Source organism: Gigantopelta aegis, chromosome 10 (genome assembly GCF_016097555.1).
Source record: "Gigantopelta aegis isolate Gae_Host chromosome 10, Gae_host_genome, whole genome shotgun sequence".
Lineage (NCBI taxonomy): Eukaryota > Metazoa > Mollusca > Gastropoda > Neomphalida > Peltospiridae > Gigantopelta > Gigantopelta aegis.
In genome coordinates, this window is record NC_054708.1 from 48,477,516 (window position 1) to 48,503,068 (window position 25,553).

The 25,553-nt window shown below is 37.4% G+C and overlaps 1 protein-coding gene across 2 annotated transcripts in view; it reads right to left on the minus strand.

The window, feature by feature from the left end:
- Positions 1-5,952: 5,952 nt before the first annotated feature.
- LOC121384582 (Y+L amino acid transporter 2-like) overlaps positions 5,953-25,553 on the minus strand; it is a 60,642-nt gene continuing 41,041 nt past the window's right edge. For both annotated transcript variants that reach the window (XM_041515039.1, XM_041515040.1), the window contains exons 2-11: positions 22,219-22,344; positions 19,420-19,519; positions 18,254-18,298; positions 16,338-16,461; positions 13,904-14,007; positions 12,751-12,847; positions 12,033-12,182; positions 10,600-10,684; positions 9,269-9,361; positions 5,953-8,532 (exon numbers count right to left, since the gene is read on the minus strand). In XM_041515039.1, coding sequence (XP_041370973.1) covers positions 8,468-8,532; positions 9,269-9,361; positions 10,600-10,684; positions 12,033-12,182; positions 12,751-12,847; positions 13,904-14,007; positions 16,338-16,461; positions 18,254-18,298; positions 19,420-19,519; positions 22,219-22,344 — 989 coding nt within the window. In that variant the 3' untranslated portion in view covers positions 5,953-8,467. The remainder of the gene's footprint in view (positions 8,533-9,268; positions 9,362-10,599; positions 10,685-12,032; positions 12,183-12,750; positions 12,848-13,903; positions 14,008-16,337; positions 16,462-18,253; positions 18,299-19,419; positions 19,520-22,218; positions 22,345-25,553) is intronic.

A 25,553-nucleotide genomic window follows, 5' to 3' on the forward strand; every position in this document is an offset into this window, starting at 1 on the left:
TGACTTTATCAACTTGCCCTGTATCTCGAAACATTAAATAACTGTAATCAAAGGAGACATTTCAGGGCCGTACCCTCCGGGGGGGGGGGGGGGGGGGGGGCAGGGGGGCAGCTGCCCCCCCCTGATAATCTTGTCCTTTTTTTATTTTTTTATATATCTCCAGTAATAGCATAGAAATGTTTAATCTTTATAGTATGTTAAAAATTATTTATAAAATTTAGTGCCCCCCCCCCCCCCCCCCATGGATTTTGGTCAGGGTACGGCCCTGCATTTAGCCAAAATTAGAATATGTGCACACCGCCTCGAAATCGAAAGAGGCAAGTACCGCATATTCTCAGAAAAGACCCGACTCTGCAAGCTTTGCAAAGAGGCAGTTGAAGAAGAGACACATTTTCTCGTTGACTGTAAACAACTGGCAACGAACAGAAGCAAATATTTTATTACACTCGCACAAGAATTCCCAATATTTCAAACACTAAATAAATACGAAAAATGTTATTATATCATCAACTGCCCTAAAACACAATTCATTACAGTAGCAAAACTGCTCAGATTTGGACACGGCACGAACTACTCTGCTAACCAGACCTCCTGTCACTTTAATAATATTTATTGTAATTTACTGAGTATCGAAGATCAGACAAAAGACAATAGAATCTGTTACACTACATGTACTTTATTAGATACAATTTTTAGTTGTTAGCAATTATTGTTTTATGTACTTTATTTTTGCTGGCCAACCAGACTATGTTTTTATTATTAATATATTAATATGGAAATAAAGTTATTGTATTGTATTGATTTCAAGCTCTTGGTCTTGCAGCTTCGAATACATTCAGTACAATAATGAAACAGAGGGCCTATCTATTAAAATTTAATAGCTGTAAAATAAAATTTGAAATAAACTATTTTACGTTGTTAGACTAGTTATCCCTTCACCGAACAGCTTATAAGGATTTCTATAATTTGTGCGTGCGTGCGCGTGTGTGTGCGTGCGCGTAACTTATGTAGTTATATACATATACTATGGATGTAAAAGGAAGGAAGGAAATGTTTTATTTAACCATGCACTCAACACATTTTATTTACGGTTATATGGTGTCGGACATGTGGTTAAGGACCACACAGATATTGAGGGAGGAAACCCGCTGTCGCCACTTCATGGGCTACTCTTTTCGATTAACATCAAGGGATCTTTTATATGCACCATCCGACAGACAGGATAGCACATATCACGGGCTTTGTTACACCAGTTGTGGAGCACTGGCTGGAACGAGAAATAATATAGATGTATGCACATGCATACACCTAGATTCAACAACCTATATTCTATACTTATTCTAGTAACGATGTTTAAACAAACTACGAAACTCTTAAGTCAGATTACGATTTTTTATTACTTTCACACCGAAATACAACAATATTACATCGTTTGTTTGCATATAATTCTAACAGAAAACAGCGTATTTACAAAATACAATTTTATAACACTAGCTTTAAAAAAAAAAAAACCTCACACAGCATGAACATGAAACATCCCTGATGCAATTGCTAAAACCCTAAATGGACATGAAACGGTCAGCATAATGACCAGAATCAAACAGAAAAGAAACAAAATCAAAATACACTCAAAGGGAGTCTGTACAGACGATCTATAAAACCGAAAACTACGGCAGTTAACTTCAGTACTTTAATTCCTTTCTTTGCTTTCTCTGCGAAGAAAGGGTGTGAACTGAACTGAACAGAAAGACAAAGTGTAAGCATACTCTTTCTGCACCACTGAGGTAGCGTCTTTTTATTAAGGGGGTGGGGTGGGGGTGTCCGTTGAATGATATTTTATTGTTTTATTGAAGTAGGCTAATAATAATTATTACTAGGTCTAGCAGACTGAATAAAAACAGTTTATTTTATCCATTACAGGCCCATAGGAAGGCATTTGAAATGGGTCGAGGGAGGGGGAGGGTTGACTAAAGAACAAAACAAAAATACTAGTTAGTCTTGAGGTAACACTATTTTGGCATATATCATAATGTAGTTATGAACCTACGATGATCTTAGAGCAAAGATCGGGCTCCTGGAGTGGGTGGCGAGACAACCAGCTCTACCCTTCCCCTCAGTGCCTACGGGTCTGCGCAATACTGCTGTTTTCTAGTATGTGAAAGGAAAAGCCTGTCTGTTCTTATCTCGTATCCTACTCCATGCGTGATGAAGTCAAAATAGGCCTTACCAATAATTTTAAGACTTCCTACGGGCCCTGTTATTGGCAAGTGAGAGAGGATGTGGTACATGAATCAGTGGCGTAGGAAGGTGCCAAAAAGTGTGTGTGTCTGTGGGGGGGGGGGGGGGTGTCACACTTTTATATTTACACACTTACACTATTATAAAGCAAAATATCTGAAAAGTGGGGGGCACATGCCCCCTTAACCCCCCCCCCCCCTTTCTACGCCAGAGTGAATGGTGACTACACATGCAGGTACATGCAATAGCCATTATACATGGTAACTGTGATACAGTAGTGTTCAGGGCCCCGTTCCACAAAGCGATCTTAACGCTAAGATCACCTTAAGTGCACGTGTTAGCTGTACAGTTACGATGATCTTAGGGCTAAGATTGCTTCGTGGAACGGGGTCCAGAGGTCTAGGATTAGGAAATCAGGGATGTTACACTAACCAGCCTGACGAAACAGAGTGCCAACAAGGTTTTAAATATTATGATATACATGTACATCCTCAGAAGATATCTCAAGAAAATAATTGCAACAAATATATATTGCATTAAATTCACTGATATATCTTCACAATATTATAATACATCCACAGGTATGCACCCATAAACAAATACATGCATGCATACATACATGTGAACACTAACACACAAAATACACACGCATGCACGCACACGCACACCTTGATGAAGATACTGGTAATCATATTAACATCCCAACAGACCAAATATAATTAATGAATGGCAATATGAACATCGTGTAATACTATTTATAACTAGTAAAATGCAATTTAAAAAACCCCAAACCATCTCTTAAAGTTGCAGTCTCTAGTTTATGTTTTAATATTTATCATTTTGAATACACCATTAAATTATCTTCTTCGTGTGATGCGCCATTCTTCGATTTCCCTTTAGATCTTATTAACACTCTAGGTCACCTTCAAATGCAGTGTATGTGAATTAGCTGTGATGGGATGCGACTGCTGAATTCCATTGTAAGAGATTAAAAATACTGCACAAAGAAGGGTTAGTTCTAAAATTGTCTTCTGCAATTTACTGCACCAAAAAAATTGTTTCGTTTAATGACACCACTAGAGCACATTGATTTATTAACCATTGACTACTGAATGTCAAATATTTGGTAATTTTTACATATAGTCTTAAGAGAGAAAACCCGCTACATTGTTCCATCAGTAGCAAGGGATCTTTTTTATCTTATTGCACAGATGTAAGAAAAAATATTTTTATTCATTAATATAGCAAAACAAACTTTCAGTAAATGATAAGTTTAAAGTTTATTTTGTTTTAATTTTAATGACACCTTTACAGAACACCGATTCATTAATCATCAGTTACTGGGTGGTTTATTTAACGACTCACTCAACACATTTTATTTATGGTTATATGGTGTCAGACATATGGTTAAGGACCACACAGGTATTGAGAGAGGAAACCTGCTGTAGCCACTTCATGGGTTACTCTTTTCGATTAGCAGCAATGGATCTTTTATATGCACCATCCCACAGACAGAGTAGTACATACCAGCCTTTGATATATCAGACATGGTGCACTGGAACGAGAAATAGTCTTCAGAGGAAACCAACTGCATTCGTTTCATTATAAACTTTCTATCAGTATATTACATATGGGGTCGAGACTGCATCTTTAAGCACACACACACACACACATACATATATTATACACATATCACTGTCCAGTGACTTCAGTCACAGAACACTTAATGATATTCATAATTCAATACTATACACATAGCTGTCAGAAATATGTTATTATATGACGATATGTAACTGTACCAACAGTGCCATAACAGAGTTCAGTCATCTTATGCATATATAATCTTTAAAAATACTTTTCAATGGCTATTTACATGCTTATATGGAATAACATTGTAAACATTTATAGGAGTGACTTAGAGAATAATGTTTTGTTCATATGAACACAATTATATATGTCTATTTGATGTCTTCAAAATAATGCCCAAAGAAAATAGCTGAGTGGTCAAGATTTTGGTAGATGTTTGCCAATGAACAAAGTTTGTTAATATAATTTCTTTTGGTATATAATGCCCAAAGAAAATAAGCGAGTGGTCAAGATTTTGGTAGATGTTTGCCAATGAACAAAGTTTGTTAATATAATTTCAATATATTTACTTTAAATAGTGAAAAAGTTGTCAAATGCTGCATTTAAGTATATTTTCTAAACATGAATATCCTTCCCCCACACCCATCCCCCAAGCTTAGTGTTTTTAAGCTCCATGTATCTCCCTCTTTAGGTGACATTATTACTATTAGTAAACTTGTATTACCTTAAAGTAAAGTAGGGCTGGTAGATTTTTAATCATGACGTAATATTAAAAATCAATCATCCCATGGCTATTGAATTTTATAAAAAAAATTCTACAAGTCCTGTATTGTATGTTTATATTCAACTCTGATCATATTAAACAGTAATATAATAATAATGATAATAATATGAAGAATTATGACCTATATTATTCATGTAAACTTTCCAGATAATCAAATCCATATTTTGATCCCCTCTGACCTGGGTGGGTGGTGTGGGGGTGGGGGTGGGGGTAATTACTTTCATTGGTTCAAGTTTCAGAGTATTCTATCTAGTGAAAAGTGTCCGGCACATCCTGGGTTAATATCATTTTTGTCTGCATATATCTCAAGACCATAAACTCACAGTCATTTAATTTTCAGGTCCATGCAACAGTTAAATACATGAACTACAGTATTTGAAGTCAATATCATATAATGGATTCGACCAATCCATCCCATGCTCCTACAAAAATGTTTTTTGTACATAATTTCAGTTTGCTTTGACGTACGAACAAAAGTAAAAGTGTTTCGGAAATAACAAAAATATACTATGTTTGTGTGCAATTTAGAAAACATTCGGCTCAGAAATAAATAACTTGTAGTAAATTCAATAGTATGAAAAAGGACGTTCCCTGTGGGACGGACTAGTGCCATGGTGCAGTAATGCAATACTTACATGCAGATGTGTAAAACAAACGAGTACATATATTAGTAAATAAAATATAGCCTCCCCCGTCCACAGTAACAAATGTAAATTAAAAAAATATATAGGGTTTATGATTTGAAATGTTTTTATTTCACGCAAGTACATATAAATAATGGGGACAAAAAGTGTCCCAAAATAATTATATTTTGAATGAACACAATTTGTTTTAAAGATGGTTAAATTTTTGTAACATAAATGAACTAAAAAATATATGTGGAATAAAAATTTATATAATGCTGATTGTTTCAACATTACACTGTTCATATGAAATTTCCTTACCATATGTTCAGTGTGTGTGTGTCTGTCTGTGTGTCTGCCTGTGTGTGTGTGTGTCTGCCTGTGTGTGTGTGTATGTGTGTTTATGTGCCTGCCTGTGTATGTGTGTCTGTGTGTGTGTCTGTGTGTGTGTGTGTGTGTGTCTGTGTGTTCAGGTGTATATATCCTGTATCCATGTGTTGTATCTATATGAATGTTTCATTAGCAGTCTTTATATGTATATCGTCAAAAAATAAATGAATATAACAGCACTAAATTAAAGATTAGATGAAATAATATGAGAACATGCAGAGAACCCCGGAGACCAAAAATAAGCATAAATTAGTGTTAATAATGAAATACCACTAGACACAAAAGTATATAAAACAGTTAACAAAACAAAGTTTCAACAAAGTAAAGTGTTACTGAAAGAATGTATTCCTCTAAAATACATGCATAGAGTATACATGTATATCAATACAGTCATAAAAATTAAATCAATTTCATGATCGGCTTCTTAATATTTCTGCAAAAACATAACATTTGTTTAAAAAGTGTAATTTCTTCATTCATGAATAGTCATGACATTCTGCTGACAGTAGCCATCAAAAATTCCCTTGGTAAACTGTATTAAAACAAATAAGTGAATAAAACAAATAATGTCAAAATATGGCAGGATAGACAAATCTAGAGTGACAAAAATAAATGCAAAAGAAAAACAAAGCTACTGATATAAAGAACAAAAAATAATGCCAGCAGATGGCAAAAACTAGATCAATCTAGATTGACATCAACAAATGGAAATTGAAAATGGTACACAAAAACGTAGCTCTACTAACACAAAGAGCAAACATAAAAACTACATGTTTTATGCACAAAATGCACATCTTTTTTCCATTTCATTTCACAATACTGGAACCAACCATTCTTTCATAAAGCAACAGTGAATTTTAATATTTTGACAGCTATGCAACTAATAGATACCAGTCAGAAAATTAGCTGCTATTTACAGAAAATCTTCAGCTAGGCTCAATATAATCAGGATGCAGACACATTATTTTTCTATCATGGGCAGATGTAAGATTTTTCTCAGGAGGTAGTGCAACAAAGATATTACTTTCATCCCACTAAAAATTATTAATGGATTAAAAACATGTTACACACCAGATTTTGGGAGCATTTTGAAGGTCGAAAGGTATGTGCGTATCCCAGACACTCCCTTAAATTCATGTATGTGTAAGTCTTTATTTGTGGTAGCTACTCGCAACTGACAGTGGACATGCCAAGTACAATTTGAGGGGGACCACTCTATAGTCTGAACGTTCAATGGTCTGAAGGTTCAATAGTCCGGGGTTAGGTCTATAAACCTTTGGATTACTGAACCTTCAGACTACTGAACCTAGGGTTAGGGTTAGTGTTGAACCTTCGGACTAAAGAGCTGTAACCCAATTCGAGTACAGATTCACCTCATATTCTAATGAAGAATAGCACGACAAAACAAGACTACGAGCAGGACAGAGTTCATTATCTGATAACACACAAGATACATCTAGTTTTTACACCTTCTTTGAATCAATATCTGAGTTCATTATCTGATAACACACAACATACATCTAATTTTTACACCTTCTTTGAATCAATATTTGAGTTCATTATCTGATAACACACAACATACATCTAGTTTTTACTCCTTCTTTGAATCAATATCCGAATTCAGTATCTGATAACACAACATACATCTAGTTTTGACACCTTTGAATCAATATCTGGGGGGGGGGGGGGGGGTCAAAGCACCTCCCTGCAACAATTTAAAAAAAAATGTATTTTATTTCTGGGAGCACGACCCGACACCCCCCCCCCCATAACACTTCACTCGCCATAGTCCTGAACCCAACCTGCACAATTCCCTGTACACGCATCTGATAATTAACAACATATAGTTTAACTACAGCATATACTATAACTAGCACATACTTAGTGATTCAAAACTTCACTTTTTATTTAGTTTTTTTTAATTATAGAAGGTTTTTGAGTATGTAAACTATCACATAAACTTTAAATATATGAATACTGGCGCACTGAAGACGCGCGGCTCAGTTTTTAGACGACATATTAACTGCACTCGAATGAATTTCTTGGTTTTGAAATTTGTCTATACGTGTACTTTATACTGAAACCTCTCAAAACCAGACCCTCAGTAAACTGGAATTCTCTCAAAACTGGACATTTTTCATGGTCCCAACAAAGACCTTTGCTTCAATCAAGAAAACCCCACCTTTAAGCCAGATACCTCTGAATACTCGATGTTTTACGTGGTCCATCGGGTGTCCTGTTCAGAGGGGTTTTACTGTTTATGTTCTAATCCCATTCCTGTCCCGAGTCAGACCCCCGATCTTATTGGATGCCGGACTCGGGATAGGTGTGTTCAAAACCATAGAGGTATATGAGCACGTTAAATACCAAGTCAAGTCTAATCACCGGTAAGATGCATACATGTATATCACAGAACATTTTAATCTTATGATATCATGTACACTTCCATGATGTGAATCACTCTTGTATAGCAATCAGCTGTTCACACGAAGCAGGAGAATTATGTAAATGATTTATATAACTTCCAAATCGGTCTAAGAATGGTGTAGGTTTTTTGGCGTGTCAGTATATTATATGTATCATCTGTATGTACTAGCTAGGGTCCATTTTTGTTCTGAACAAGATCAGATAACTGATTTGGATTCATCAATATATTCAGGGGGGAAAAAAATAACTACCGGTATGTTCCTTCAAATAATTTTGGTAAAATATGTTGCCATAATTCATAAGATGACCAAATCCAAAATGGCTACCACTATATGAAGTGAAATATGAAAACTGCCAAATCATTCATCACAGCTTGCCGAGAACAAAATTGTCACAAGAGCATTACATATCAGAATTATCAAGACATTTTCTTCTCTTCTGGAACCACCATCAAAAGTCTCTGCAGGAAAATCGTGATGTTGTCTGAAAAAGAGACCATATTTATTATAAAAGTCTGAGAAGAAAACATACAACACAAATCAGTAAAATAAAATATATTCAGAACTAAAATTTATTTTTTGCATGCACCAGTTTTAATGTTTCTTGCACATCTATTGTCCTTTTTCTATTTCAATGCACAAATTTTGTTATCAAACTAATTATTTACAAAGAGATTATTATTAGTAATTCCCAAGATGCATCAGGATAATGTTGTAATTTCAGACAACACACCACCATTTTTCTTGTCGTTACTTTCTGTAGCAGCTTAATATAGTCCGGTTTACGAGATAGTTCCTCATAAAACAAATACTTAAAAATGCTGATATGCTTTTTGAAATCTTGCTTTGATGATTACACATAGGTTGACCTCTGTAGTATTTAAATAACCCATTGATTTGAAGTAACTTGTTATATGTAGTACTAACTGATAACAACTGTGAAAATAGCATGGTACCACTTGCACAACAGCAACAAGAGGCGGTGGTTAGGAACAGGGGCCATTAATTGAAAAATTTCATGATCCACCTACATTGTATGTTGATTTTTTACACGGTACTTGTCAGTTGAAAGCACTCCCTAAAATTAGCAGTCACATGACCCTCTCGACAGTGTTGTATTTTTCACAGAATATATATTCTGACATAGAAATTGTATTGAACTGCATGGAGTAATTAATGGCGGTGTGTAACCTTTACAATATGAAGAAGTGATAACTTACCAAGCATATTATACCATCCTTTTGGCTTGTTTTCCCAGTAGATAAATATTATGTACACTGGGACACCAGAGGCAATGATCATACAGCCAATACCTGCAAGACAATCATTTACACACATTAATCTTAGTTGACAATCAAATATAGTGAAACCTCTCAAAACCAGACCCTCTGTAAACTGGAATTCCATCAAAACCGGATATTTGTCATGGTCCCTGTTTAAATATCTGTACAGAAGAGAACCTCTCTAAACCGGATACCTCTTAAAACTGGACTTTTTACTTGGTCCCAAGGGTGTCCGATTTGGAGGAGTTACACTGTAGTATCCTCATTTTAATGTAAAATATAGTTACTTAAGACAGGCCAGTTTACTTTACAATTAATGTTTAATGACACCCCAGCACAGACATTGAAGTAAGTTGACAATGGTTGTTCAGGTTACCAACAGGTTCCCACATGTCAAGAAAGTTGAGTACGGTACTTCGCTCGCCAAAAAATCTTATAAAACGAAAACTACACCATATACATTTTTGTATCATTTGAACGTTATTTAAATTTATATACAATACACATACATGTGTATGTTCATACATGTACAAGAATCAGTACAAAAACTGTGCTGTGAGTGAATGAAAATATGTTATTGTGTTTGCTAAGGGATGTAGAAATAATAATGTAAACTGTAAAGTTTAAAAATCAACATCCCATAAAAATGTCAAGAAACCAAATTTTAAAAGTTCACAGGTGTAAGCAGGTTCCAAAAAGTGGGCCCCCACACATATATATAAATATATTGTACAATTATAAATATATAAAAACCATCGCTGGCTGGTACATGCCCCCCCCCTACCGCCCCCCCCCCCCTGCTTGCACATGAAATCTTGTTTTATTATTATCTTTTCTACTAACAACTTGAGCTTTGTATTTATAATTATTGGTTCCTACAGCTGAACATAAAAATACAAAAACATATTTATAATAACATTAAAAAACACTAAAATATCTTTTACTGAACTTTGAATATTTTGTCATGAGTAACTAGGTTAAAAATATTTTCACTTCTATTAAAATTACTACCTTCAATGTTTCTAATTCTTATGTCTGTCGGGTTACCTCCCCTTGACCTTGTAATCCTTAAAATAAGAAATCTACCTAAAAGAAACTTAACAATTTGTATTTTTTTATTCTGTGTTTTCGTCTGATGACAGTTAATGAGAGTGGGGCTAGGACGGTAACTAAAGTTCTGTTCTATTTGAATATCTTTGCAATATACTATCAATATTGTTATCATATAAAAGTATGTATTTAAAATGTGCTCCAAAAGTTTGACTTACCCGTTTCTACTGGACTAGCATAGAGAGGTAACACAACCAGGTATATAGAACACAGAGTGTATATGATCGGCCACACAAGACCAACCTACAAAACAAAACAAAAACCCAGTCATGTAAATGTCGAAAAATGTGTAATCGTATGTTATATACCCGGTACTATTCTATGTTACAGTAGTTGTCTGTATCAATACAGTTCCAGTGTTTAAATATATTACAAGTTCTGATAATAAAAGCAAATTCAAAGGCCATATTTTCATAGCTATCTTAGCACTACATGGTATAAGAGTCATATGCTATGATGTCATTATGGCATGTGTTTTAGCCTACAATGATATCGTAGCATTCTAATAGATTAGAAAATCTCTAGCGTGGCCTATAGTAATGATATGCAAATGGGGGAGCTATAGTGAGGGAGGAGCTCAAGCACATTTTTGGTTCATACATGTATATACAAGTTCATAAATATATATATACAGATAGATAGATAGAGAGAGAGAGCTATACAGATAGATAGATAGAGAGAGAGAGAGCGAGAGAGAGAGAGAGACACACAGAGAGAGAGAGAGAGAGAGAGAGAGAGAGAGAGAGAGAGACAGACAGACAGACAGACAGACAGACAGAGAGAGAAAGACAGAGAGAGAGAGAGACAGACAGACAGACAGACAGACGATTTGTCATGAGTGTTTTTCAATATGGAAAATATCAACCAAGTCTACATTAATCTGTTAATTTGTTGAGGCTCTGCCAAGACAAATACTCATGAACTAGATGAGGTTGAAATGTTAAAAAAACATGAGTAATGAATTCTATTTATCCTATAACATTTCTAAGATAACATTTCCATTCAACATTTAGTAAATCACAGTATGAAAGTTGCCTTCATCAGTAATATGACGTCATCACAATTAGCACAAATTAATTTGACTAAATCTTATGAAAACGTTATGCTCAGGTATACAGGTCTTGTTGGTTTTTAAACAAATGACCTATTGACAACAACACATTCTTACCTAGAGATCTTGCAAATTTTCATATACTTTTAAATTTGAATACCATTATTAACCGGGTTAATACACTAAATTATCACATGGGTTTATGACATGGATATCATGGGTAAGTTATAGGATGAGAATTTAAAACAAGTATATATTTTGGGCCTTACTTGAAAGGACAGAGCCCCCTACAGTTCCAATGGGCCTAAAGGTATGTACTTATATACCTCACCACCACCCCTCTGCATAATGCATCTCTGTTGCACTAGGTATTCAGGGACTATTACATGAATTTTTATTTCCTTTGTTAATTTTTTTTATTATTATAAAACACCAGTTATGTACATAAGAGCAACAGCAAAAGATTTGAGGTTTTAGTTTCTGGCACACCAGACATGTCATACTAAGACATATTAACCGTTGCTGCTGATGACCTCTCACCTTGATGGGTCGCGGCATGTTGGGTCTCTTCCACCTCAGATACAGGAGCACCACAATAGACAAACCAATTGACAACCATGTGGCAAATCCGACATAGTTAATCAGAGCATAGATATCCGATGATGTCAAGTAGACCAAAGTCAGCAGACCCTGAAAACACACAATGAAACAGAATTCTCATGCTTGATATTACTAAATTACAAGTAATTCAATTTATCACCCATTAAAGGCTTTTGTAGGAGATATTGCTGGCACTATATTTTGTGTCATCTCCTGCGATATTCTCCTAGGAGATATCACTTCTAATAATCTTGATTGGTCAAATTTTAATCACAAGACATTATTTTGTTACATCACTGTGTATGAAACAGCGCTAAACCTATCACTAGTGACGTCTTGCCACTGTCGTTCTGCTAGTTAACGAGTCTACCACTGCCAAATATAGTGACATTCAACCCACATTGCTGACATTGTTTACAATTGTAGCAACTGAAAAGAATGATAATGGTTGATAAAAAGAATACCCTCTCGTGTCTTGTGATATCATAATTTATCAGCACTAGTTGATAAAAGTATAAAAATCCTCGGCTTTCATACTTTTATCAACTCGTGCTGATAAATTATAATATCACAAGACATGAGGGGAGTATCCTCTATACATTTTTCATCTGTAATTAATTTTGAAAGGAAAGGCACTCATGATGGAAAAATGTCTTACCATGAACAGACAGGCCGGCAATGGAGTCATTCGTTGGATCTGGACCATACTAAGTATTTGTGGCATGTGACCTTCTCGCCCACCCACGTAGAACAGTCTGCAATTAGACACAGAATAATGACAATAACAACAACAATAACAACACAAATTAAAGCTGCAAAAGCCATTTTCCAATTTAAAATGCCACAAACCCTGTAAAAGACCCTTCGTTTTTTTCTCGTTTTTTTAAGACCCTTTTTGGTTTTCTATAGAAGCGCTACTTTGACATTTGCCTCAAAAAAACACCTTTTTCTCTCTCTCTCTTTTTAAAAAAACATACCCTACTTGGTTTTCTACAAAAATGCTACTTTCACATTTTCCTAACAATTGTTTCTTTTTTTATTCAGCATTTGCACACACACATGAAGGATCCTTGTACTAAAACATATCTGCTATATTTCATTGTTGTTGTAGTAGCATCATTTTTAAATGACTGACAACAACGTCAATGTTTCGTGTCAAATGGCTCTGTTACATTGTTATGGACTTCATCTTGGTTGACTACTACTAATCTGTCATGATTAAAACATGAAATCAATCAATACTGTCACTCATATATTTCTCATGCCTTGCTCGACTCCAGTCTACCATCTGCTCCCTGGGCCCGTGATTATAAACCTTTTAGATTGGAGACTCAAATCTTTAATGACATCACAAATATGCATATAATTTATATGGCATTGCCATGGCGTTAAAGTCTCAGACTCTATGAGTAGAGTCTCGAGTCTAAACTAAATGCACTGGCGGATGATCCAGAAAATCCATTTGGGGGGGGGGGGGCTCAATGACATGAGGTGGAATGCCAATGGAACTTTGGGGGAGGTTTGGAGGGAATCGTAAAAAAAAATGAAAATTAATATATAATAAAATATAGGGGGGGGGGGGGGACAGGCCCCTGGGCCCCCTAATGACGTCACACGCATACAATTTGTATGCTGTTGTCATGACATTAGTGTGTCAGACTCCATTAGAGTCTCGAGTCTAGACGTTTTATAAGCAGCAGGCCAGATCTTTGTTGATACTAATCTAAAGTTATCCCATGCATCACACAGCTACATGTATCATTCAACAAAGACTACATGGTGTCTAGAATTAGAACGAAAGAAACACAAACCTTGATGTTGTGAAAAGAATGCCGTTAACACCACCAAATGTCGACAAGGACACAAACACTGGCATAATCCACCACATGACGCCATACATACGCTTTGAAAACATCTAAAAAAACAAAAAAAACAGACAAAATTAATTAGAAGTCTACACAGAATTATACATGTATGAAACAGGATATTGAAACAGCACAGAGAAATTAAAGAAAGAAATGTTTTATTTAACAACGCACTAAACACATTTTATTTACGGTTATATGGGGTCAGACATATGGTTAAGGACCACACAGATTTTGAGAGGAAACCCACTGTCACCACTACATGGGCTACTCTTTCCGATTAGCAACAAGTGATCTTTTATTTGCACTTCCCACATGTAGGATAGCACAAACCATGGCTTTTGTTGAACCAGTTATGGATCACTGGTCGGTGCAAGTGGTTTACACCTACCCACTGAGCCTTGCGGAGCATTCACTCGGGGTTTGGAGTTGGTATCTGGATTAAAAATCCCATGCCCTGACTGGGATCCGAACCCAGTACCTACCAGCCTGTAGACCGATGGCCTAACCACGACGCCACCGAGGGCCACAGAGAAATTAAGGTCTAATTTTTAATCATTAGTAGTTGTGTCCACAGAAGTACAAGGTAAGTTTAGATATGAATGCAATTTAAAATTTAAAATCAAAATCTCAAACAAGCTGGGCTCAGTTCAGTGGATATGGATTATTTGACTGGTTCTCCCCCCCCCCCATCATATTAGGCACCGAAACCAGTCTAGCAAGCATTGACAATTACTTGCATCAATTTGGTCAAAATGCAACTGAAATAAAATAAAGTAAAACATTACATACAGCATACAACCTCAAGCTGTGGGTAAAAACTGAATATAGTCTACATAAAACGAAAGTGCTCATTGCTGTTGGGCAAATGCAGGGGTTAGCTACAGTGAAACCCCTCAAAACAAGACCCTCTGTAAACTGGAAATCTCTAGTTTATGCAACTTTTCAATTATCACAGGCTTGCAGAACAAACTACAGTGAAACTCCTGAAAACTAGACCCTCAGTAAACTGGAAATATCTGGTTTATGCAACTTTTCAATTATCACAGGTTTGCAGAACAAACTACAGTGAAACCCCTCAAAACAAGACCCTCAGTAAACTGGAAATCTCTGGTTTATGCAACTTTTCAATTATCACAGGCTTGCAGAACAAACTACAGTGAAACCCCTGAAAACAAGACCCTCAGTAAACTGGAAATATCTGGTTTATGCAACTTTTCAATTATCACAGGTTTGCAGAACAAACTACAGTGAAACCCCTGAAAACAAGACCCTCAGGTAACTGGAAATATCTGGTTTATGCAACTTTTCAATTATCACAGGTTTGCAGAACAAACTACAGTGAAACACTTCAAAACTAGACCCTCTGTAAACTGGAATTCTTTCTAAAACAAAAATTTTGCATGGTCCCTTTTTGAATTTCAGTACAAAACATAATCTCTGGATACCCCTTGAAACCGGATTTTTCACTTGGTCCTGCGAGTGTCCGGTTTAGAGGGTGTCCACTGTACAATGTATCTGATACCCCTTGAAACCGGATTTTTCACTTGGTCCTGTGAGTGTCTGGTTTAGAGGGGTTTCACTGTACAATGTATCTGATACCCCTTGAAACCGGATTTTTCACTTGGTCCTGTGAGTGTCCGGTTTAGAGGGTTTCCACTGTACAATGTATCTGATACCCCTTGAAACCGGATTTTTCACTTGGTCCTGTGAGTGTCTGGTTTAGAGGGTTTCCACTGTACAATGTATCTGATACCCCTTGAAACCGGATTTTTCACTTGGTCCTGCGAATGTCCGGTTTAGAGGGTTTCCACTGTACAATGTATCTGATACCCCTTGAAACCGGATTTTTCACTTGGTCCTGCGAGTGTCCGGTTTAGAGGGTTTCCACTGTACAATGTATCTGATACCCCTTGAAACCGGATTTTTCACTTGGTCCTGCGAGTGTCCGGTTTAGAGGGTTTCCACTGTACAATGTATCTGATACCCCTTGAAACTGGATTTTTCACTTAGTCCTGTCTGGTTTAGAGGGTTTCCACTGTACAATGTATCTGATACCCCTTGAAACCAGATTTTTCACTTGGTCCTATTAGTGTCCGGTTTAGAGGGTTTCCACTGTACAATGTATCTGATACCCCTTGAAACCGGATTTTTCACTTGGTCCTGTGAGTGTCCGGTTTAGAGGGTTTCCACTGTACAATGTATCTGATACCCCTTGAAACCGGATTTTTCACTTGGTCCTGTGAGTGTCCGGTTTAGAGGGTTTCCACTGTACAAGTATCTGATACCCCTTGAAACCAAATTTTTCACTTGATCCTGTGAGTGTCCGGTGTCTGGTTTAGAGGGGTTTCACTGTACAATGTCTGTGACGTCTGCTCACCACGGCCACAGCGGCCCCACTGAGGATCTCGTCGGTGGTGATGATGGAGAAGTAGGCAATGTTTGTCATCACGTAGACGCTCGTCACCATGATGATGGAAATCCAGATCGCCTTCGGCAAGTTCCTGAACAAAGCAGTGGGAAAATTAAATATGTATAACTCATTATTTTGCTGTAATCATTTACTACTTTTCCTTCTTGGTTTTTGGTATCTCAAGGATTCCACAATTAGTAACATTATATACTCTTCCAAAAAAGTAGGGAAACTCTTAATAAGATTTTACAATTGCCAAAATTGTAAGGTATATTAGCTGTGGGGAATGGTTATATGATAATAGTGAATTAATTTTGAAAACATTACAACCGGTAGTTCAGTATTACAATAGGTTTTATGACCACCAAAGATCTTGAAGGACGACTGGGGTCAGAAGTAAAATTTGAAAGTTGACGTTTTTTTATCAGTAAATCACAAATTCAAACAATAAAAATTACTAAAAACAAAACAATAACAACTGTATGATCAACAGAATGAAAGAGACTGACAGAAATAATGTTCCACAGTGATTAATCAACCTTACTGGAAATTGCCAAAATTGATAATGACACCCCACGCACATGTAAGGGGCAACTGCGTGATGCACGTGCAAACTATGGAATGTATTTTGGTGTGTTGATAACCAGACCTGAACGTTCTTCACTAGGATGTCTGTGGTCAAAACGTATGTTCGGTCTAAGATTAATATTTCAGGTTCCCCTATTTTTTTTGAAGAGTATATATAATACAAAACTTTATTTGCAAAAAAAAAAAAAAAAAAAAAAAAAAAAAAATTATTTAACTTAGTTGAACTAAGTAAATACATGTATTTCAGTTTCCTTATATAATAATACAAAGTGTTACAATTACTTTAACTATTTTGTTAAACTATGTAAATATATGTTTTAAAATTGTGATGCCACAACAATGTGTAACAGTTACTTAAATCGTAAGTGTTAACATTGCTACTTTGACAAAGCAACAGCACATGAGAACTAAAATGTTACTTGAGACTTTTGTTGAGTTTTTTGCCTCATATGTTCTTGAGGAGTATACCTATCATGTTTTATATTTTTGGCTATCATGCATGGCAAAACTATCACCATGTGCAGGCTACCTGAGCTATCAGCTGAGATCAAATGACTAATGGAAACAGGAAAATTGCTTAGGAGTGATGTCTGAGTAATGTCATGGTGAGCCGCAAACTAGCTCAGTACTTATCTCATTGTGTATGGTAAAATTGCTATGAGCTATCAGCTGAGGAAACGGTCTCATTTCATTTCATGTCATTTCAACTTATTTTTGTTTTTATATCCAATTAAGGTTCAAGCACACTGTCCAGGGCACATATCTCAACTATCTGGGCTGTCTGTCCAGTACAGTGGGTTATTAAAAAAAAATTTTTTTGTCCCAGATCACAAACATAGCAGTGTCAGGGATAGGAGCCCCAAATGACTGCTGTACATATAATAAATATATAACACATATGTCCATACACAAACAAATACGTACACACGTACCCGGATGTCCTCCGATACATACACATACATATATGCAAAAAGGCATCTGTGTAAGTGGGTACAAGAGTAGTAAATCAGTGGGTTAGTTGTTAGTTGGTTAGTGGTTAGTGAGAGAGAAGAGGGTGTAGTGTGGCCTTACACCTACCCACTAAGTCGTTAAAACTCACTCTGGGTGGGAGCCGGTACTGGGCTGCGAACCCTGTACCTACCAGCCTTACATCTGATGGCTTAACCATGACACCACCGAGACCAGTAAAAACAGTCCTAAGTACAGTTTTCTCAGCTATTTGCTCTCATGTGCAGTGGACGTTATTGGTTGTGCAGTCAAGCATATTATCAATGAAAGTAGTTTCATTTACTTACTTGTATGGATCCTTCAGTTCTTCTATTACAAAGTTGAGGTAATTCCTAAACGAAAAAAAAAAAAAAAGACGAAAAGAATATGACTATATAAATGTGTAATGATTTAGATTTTTTCTACAGTGTAATTCTTACTTGTTAAATCTTCACTTTGACCATTTAATGAACAGTGTGTTTTTGTGTAGACCATATTACCAATGATATAATGATTTCAATTTGGAGAAATCACCACTTAAACAAAGTGAAGTTCAGTGGTATATGTCTACTATTTCGCCCTAACCGCAGGTGCGTGAAATTGAGATGGTGTGTGTGCATGTGTGTGTCTATGTGTGTGCGTGTGTTTATGTATTTATGTGTGTGTGTGTGTGTGTCTGTCTGTCTGTCTGTGTGTTTGTGTCTGTGTGTGTGTGTCTGTCTGTGTGTGTGTCTGTGTCTGTACGTGTGTGCCTGTCTGTCTCTCTGTCTGTCTGTGTCTGTACATGTGTGTGTTTGTGTCTGTACATGCGTGTGTCCGTCTGTGTGTGTGTGTGTGTGTGTGTGTGTGTGTGTGTGTGTGTGTGTGTGTGTGTGTGCGTGTGTGTCTGTGTCTGTACATGTGTGTGTTTGTGTCTGTACATGTGTGTGTCCGTCTGTGTGTGTGTGTGTGTCTGTGTGTGTGTCTGTGTGTGTGTGTGTCTGTGTCTGTGTGTGTGTCTGTGTGTGTGTCTGTGTGTGTGTGTCTGTGTGTGTGTGTGTCTGTGTGTGTGTGTGTGTGTGTCTGTGTGTGTCTGTGTGTGTGTGTGTGTGTGTGTCTGTGTGTGTGTCTCTGTGTGTGTGTGTGTGTGTGTGTGTGTGTGTGTGTGTGTGTGTGTGTGTGTGTGTGTCTGTGTCTGTACATGTGTGTGTCTAGACTGTATCTTTAGAAGGTTCAGATCAAGCTCCCTTGGAAAATTTTATTTTAAAAAGAAATTTTTGCTAGGAGTAGGGAGTGAGTTTTAAACCCCGAAAACTCCCTCTGCACACGTGCCAGAAACAATGTGTGATCCCCAACTTTGTACACTTGTAAAAATAAATTTATAACTGCGAGAGGCCCCTTAAAATCGTATTGTCTTCAACTTGTAGAAGTTCTATGCCTTAACTTTTAGTATAAAAATAAGTAAAAAAAATTAAAACATTGTTTACAATCTTACCATCCATTGTATGCAAACAGTCCTGAGTAGAAGGCCAGTGATATTTTTCCAATGTCCGTCTCCGTGTTTTGAAATGGTTTCTCGAAAGCTTCGAGCTCTCCTGTAAACAAGTCCGTCAGGTATAATCAAGGTATAACACAACAGCATTATTATGTATCTGGCCTGGTGCTTATAATTTAACATTTACAGTCTAGACTTGAGACTCTAATAGAGTCTGAGACACTAACGTCATGGCAACGCCATACAAACTGTATGGGTGTGACATCATTTGAGATGGAGTCTGGACTCTTAAAAGTTTTATAAGCACGGGCCCAGGTCTATCTATAATCAGGAGCATATGAGCAGAGGCAGGGTTGCACCACCTCTGTGACACTAAATAGCTGATGCCCCCTTGCCCCCCTCCCCCCCCCCACTTCCTACGCCAGTGCTTGCCGTATGTAACTAGGAATGTTGAAAGGGACTTGACATTGAGGAGGAGTAAGGGGGCCTACTAACTCGCCCCAGCAGTTGATTAACTCACCCCAAACTGTTTAGTGACCCCCCCCCCCCCCCCCCCCCAAAAAAAAGTTACCAACTCGCCCCAATCCCATTTTACTGTCCATAATATATTGTGACAATTTCATTAAAAATGGACCTTTACTATTTTGGTGTGGTGGAACTGCAATATATTTCAGGCCAGAACATAAACCTGAGGGTTCAATGGTGTGAATTGTCCTAGTGGTAAAACAAGCAATGAACAATTATTAAACTGCTTTTGTCTTCTAAAACCAGACCGGCACAGATAAATTGGCTCTACTAATTATCAGTCAACCAATTCCATGCGTTTGAAGCATGCGAAACCATTGTCATGCCAGGACTGCAGTAACAAAACTACAGGATGAATGACATCTGTAATGTTCACCGATTGGTGCTCTGCCTGGGACAAAAGCTTGATCACAAGGACAGTGCCGTCTGTCGAGACGGTCTTCATTCTTAACTGTACACTAATTAAGGAAATAATGAACAGTACAGACTCGCAAACAACTTTGATAGTTCATTGTAATACCTTAAGTTTGTATATGCCAATATACCATTATTTAACCAATTAAACTGGAAGAATAAAATACACGTCCAAATTGGGTCTCTACGAGTACTCCAGTACTCCAGTACAGTCCATTCACAGGACTCGAGTACCCGTGCAAGGAAGAGCATTCTCATTTAGTTCTTCTTTTTTTTTTACAGCATTTTGCCATATGGTTGCCACCGTTACCTTATAGATCTATAAGATATGGCGCGAAAACAAAAGTCGAATGTGTGGAATACAATACAATGGCATGGTTTGACATCAATGTTCTGTCCAGCACTGGAATTAAGATGCATAAAGCTATTTTACTTTATTCCTTAGTCTCAATATCATCTAGTATAAGTGTCGGGTACTCGGGTCTAGGTCGAGTTTGACTCTCGAGTACTCAAGTCCAATATTTTGGACCCGTGGAGGCCATACGTCCAAACTACCAGAAACCAATCATCATTATTAATAGTAGAATGGGACTGGGGCAAGTTGACCAGCCACTAGGGAAGGTTGAATTCAGAGATATCAGTTCAAGATAACCGTAATAGTTGTTGATAAACAAAACATGCCTTCGAACAATATCTCAATGTCAAGATATAGTCTGAACTCTCCAGATGACACAAGTTGAGATAAGAAGAAGTTTGGTTTTTTTAACAACACCACTTTATTTATTAATCATCGGCTATTGGATGTCAAACATTTGGTCATTTTGACACAGTCATAGAGAGAAACCCGCTACATTTTTCCATTAGTAGCAAGGGACCTTTTATATGCACCATTCCACAGACACGATAGCACATACCATAGCCTTTGATATACCAGTCGTGGTGCACTGGCTGGAACGAGAAACAGCCCAATGGGCACACCAACGGGGATCGATCCCAGACCGACCGCGCATCAGGTGTGCACTGTACCACTGGGCTACGTCCCGCCACTGAGATTGCTACCAATTTCATTTATATTTTTAAAAACGAATGTTGCCCACACCGGCAGCCTGAGGCCTGTAGGAACAATATCTGCAGTGTTTGTGTTTGGGGGGGTGGGGATGTATGGGTCCCAATCAATCTAATTAAAATTACATGTGGATCTAACAGCAGCCCGTTGGAGTTCATGTCCAGTTGACCTTTCATTCGACCAATCAAAACCTTACTTGCAAAATAATGCCAGTGATTTAAAAAGAATTTGAAAACATTCGGGATTATGCCAAGGGTATACGAAATGATTCGGGTGAATTACGAAGTATGCCGGAAACTAATTTCAATATAAAATTTTATATAAAATTCGTTTAAAGACGGAAAAAAACCCTGTGAAGGTATAGCCATAAAATCTGTTTATACTAGTATACAATCCAGAGTTTATTACCGCACTTTCCCCCTGGTATTTTAATGTTGAAATAGACCAACAAGTTCGCCTATTACATAAATAGCCTAACCTGATATTTTTAGAATTTGTATGCTCCCGAATAACGCTATAAACGGCGAAGTGTAATTGGTTGATATTTGAATGGTTATTTATAGATGAAATGTCACCTGGACATGGGAGTCCAAGCAATGCTGTTAGATCTACCTGGGTAGACCCAGTAGAGCTAATTTTAATCAGATTGGGGCCCAATCTCTTTTTTCAAAAGTCGCCCACCCCACCTCAGTTCCTATGGACCTGCCATACACCCCTGTCTCCTATCAAACTTAACAACATATGATTTGTACCCTAATAAAAATGCTGAAATCTCTCTATGACCTCTAACTCACCTCTACCCATCTGGACGAATCCAGTGATGATGATGAGAATTAACGCGGCCACCTTGGCGTATGTGAAGACGTCTTGTACCCGTGTTGCCCATTTCACGTCCCAGCAATTCACGAATGTTAGAAGAACTGAAAACAAAACAAAATATATATGACTTAATATTTTCGCTAAACATTTATTTCAATAAAATAAAACAAAAAACATTCCAATATATCACAATAACATGCCTGCCCACCCGCCCGCACGGTCACCTGTCTAACGTTGCAAGCCAAATCGGATCCCAAGTAGCTAAAATACCTGTATTAAGCGGCCACAGTAAATGTTTACCATTATATAAAAGGGATATTTAACAACAGCGATAAGGCGCAGCAAATAACCGATCTTCACACCTTCAGGAATACTAGTACTGGGTACCCATTCACTCCCAACATCTCTACTGCGTATCAATTGAGAAAGTATGTCTATGGAAAGCATCTGATTGCCTCTGGGCAGGCTACGCTTGACATTTGTAGATTCACTTACTATGACAATACACTGCATGAAGTAGAAATTAAATAATTAAATGGAAAGAGAAAACAAACTTGTTGAGAACGGTTAATTTAATACATTCCAGTTGCAGTTTTTCCTGAAGTTAAATTATAGTTAACTGTGAAGAACACATTCATTAATTAGCAGTAAAGACGCCAAAACAAGAAACAACAACATGTTTTGAAGACTATATGTCGCAACCAGCAATCAGCGGCCACCTGTCTTAAGTGGCCACTTTTATCTACTCCCTTGTGTGACTGCTTAAGACAGGTTTGACTGTATTTATATATATACATACACACACTCACACACTGCAGAGGTAGATACAGAATCTTTCTGAGGAAGAGGAGCTATGTTTGAAAAGGGCATCTGCATACAGTACATTTAGAAAAGGGCACCTTTAGTATTCAGAATTACACTGATGTTCAATCCATATGTAACAATTAACCTTCGGCAGAAACATCACACGATCCAAGATATTACATGTCTCCAACTAAAAGCAAATACATTAATTGTATTCATTTGCTAAGCAGTGAATTTGTCAAGGCACACTGAAAGTTGGAGGAGCACACCCCTAGCACCCTCCCCCTGAATCCACACCTGCAGTGTGCAGGATATAAAGACGGAGACAGTATTTCCTATTTCATTAGATTTCACACAAGGTCAGAGTAACCTAGAGTAACAACTTTAAATAATGGGACACATTAAGTACATGTACACTGTAAACAAATAATATACCAGCCTCGGTGGCGTCGTGGTTAGGCCATTGGTCTACAGGCTGGTAGGTACTGGGTTCGGATCCCAGTCGATGCATGGGATTTTTAATCCAGATACCAACTCCAAACCCTGAGTGAGTGCTCCACGAGGCTCAATGGGTAGGTGTAAACCACTAGCACCAACCAGTGATCCATAACTGGTTCAACGAAGGCCACGGTTTGTGCTATCCTGCTTGTGGGAAGCGCAAATAAAAGATCCCTTGCTGCTAATCGGAAAGAGTAGCCCATGTAGTGGCGGAGCGGGTTTCCTCTCAAAATCTCTGTGGTTTTTAACCATGTGTCTGACGCCATATAACCGTAAATAAAATGTGTTGAGTGCGTCGTTAAATAAAACATTTCTTGTAAACAAATATAAAATATATCAAGTGATGACCAATTGCTGCAGAGATACTGAAGCATTCCAAAATGACACAAGAGTAAAAGTTAAATAAATTAATATTGAAAAAACTAATTTAAGTCATTGGTACATATAAGGGACGGGATGTAGCCCAGTAGTACAGTGCTCGCTTGATGAGCGGTCGGTGTGGGATCGATCCCCGTCGGTGGACCCACTGGACTATTTCTCATTCCAGCCAGTGCACCATGACTGGCATATCAAAGGCCATGATACATGTATGTGCTATCCTGTCTGTGGGAAAGAGCATATATAAAAGATCCCTTGCTGCATTAGAAAAAATGTAGCGGGTTTCATGTTTAAGAATTACCAAATGTTTGACATCCAATAGCTGATGATTAATTAATCTTTGTGCTCTAGTGGTGTCGTTAAACAAAACAAACTTTCTTCTTTCTTTTTTTTGTGGGGGGGGTGGGGTGGGGTGGGGTTACATATAATAAATTAAGAAGGTTGGCTATAATATGAATATGTTTACCCAATAGTAGTAATACAATAACAATGATGCTTTTGCATCAGTCTTAAAGTTGTAGGCAAATATCAGGAGAGGACATTACATATACGTTTTCAATTCCAATAAAGGCTATTTTACGGGTTTCTTTAGTTACTGAAAATTCTACATTAAAACTGCTTTTTGGTTTAAAGGGAAAAGGACCTAGAGTTAACTATCATGAATAGTGACATAATTTGTATACCCCCCCCCCCCACCCCCCCACCCATCTGCTGTATAGGCCTAGTGTAGAACGACATCAGATGTTGAGTGCGTCGTTAAATAAAAACATTTCTTTCTTTCTTTCTTTTCAGATAAAAGTTGTAATGTTTAGCACAGGTATTTTGTAAGATGCTTTGCAGCACTTACATGAAAGCAAAAGTAGGAATAAACACTTTTTACTGGTTACTGGGAAATGCAAAGTATACAGTAAAACACATTGTAAGCCATATAGCTCATAGTTCATAATTGTATTATAAAATTAACCTTTAATGGTATTGAAAAGCTGAATGTAGCCCAGTGTGTGTGTCTCTCTGTGTGTGTGTGTGTCTCTATGTGTGTGTGTGTGCGTGTGTGTGTGCAAGAGAGAGAGACAGACAGAGAGACAGAGGCAGAGAGACAGAGAAAAAAGAGAGAGAGACAGAGACAGAGAGAGACAGAGAGAAGAGACACAGAGAGAGACAGAGAGAAGAGATCCCACGTGTGATGGATCCATGGCACTTTATCAGACGCCATATGACCGTAAATAAAATGTGTTGAGTGCGTCGTTAAATAAACATTTTCATCCTTCCTTTTGATAGACTCAGGCTCCCCCCTCTCCTCATCTCATGAAGTACCCCATGACTGATACACCGAAGGTCATGACATTTACTGTCCTATCTATGGAAAAAAGCCTTGAATCCGAGACAGACAATCCAGACAGATTTAAGATCACCTTAAATACGTAATTACATGCATGAACAATCTGTGACTGGTTACACCGGTATCCCTGTCCTGAGTCAGACCCCCAATCCTATAGGGATAGGAGTGTTCGAAACCCTAGTGGTATATGGACACGTTAAACCAGTTACTAAGCTAAGCTAAGGTTACACCGGTTAGCTATCCCATTCAACGAATACTAATCCAAGGGTTTTATTCATTAGTAATTGTGTT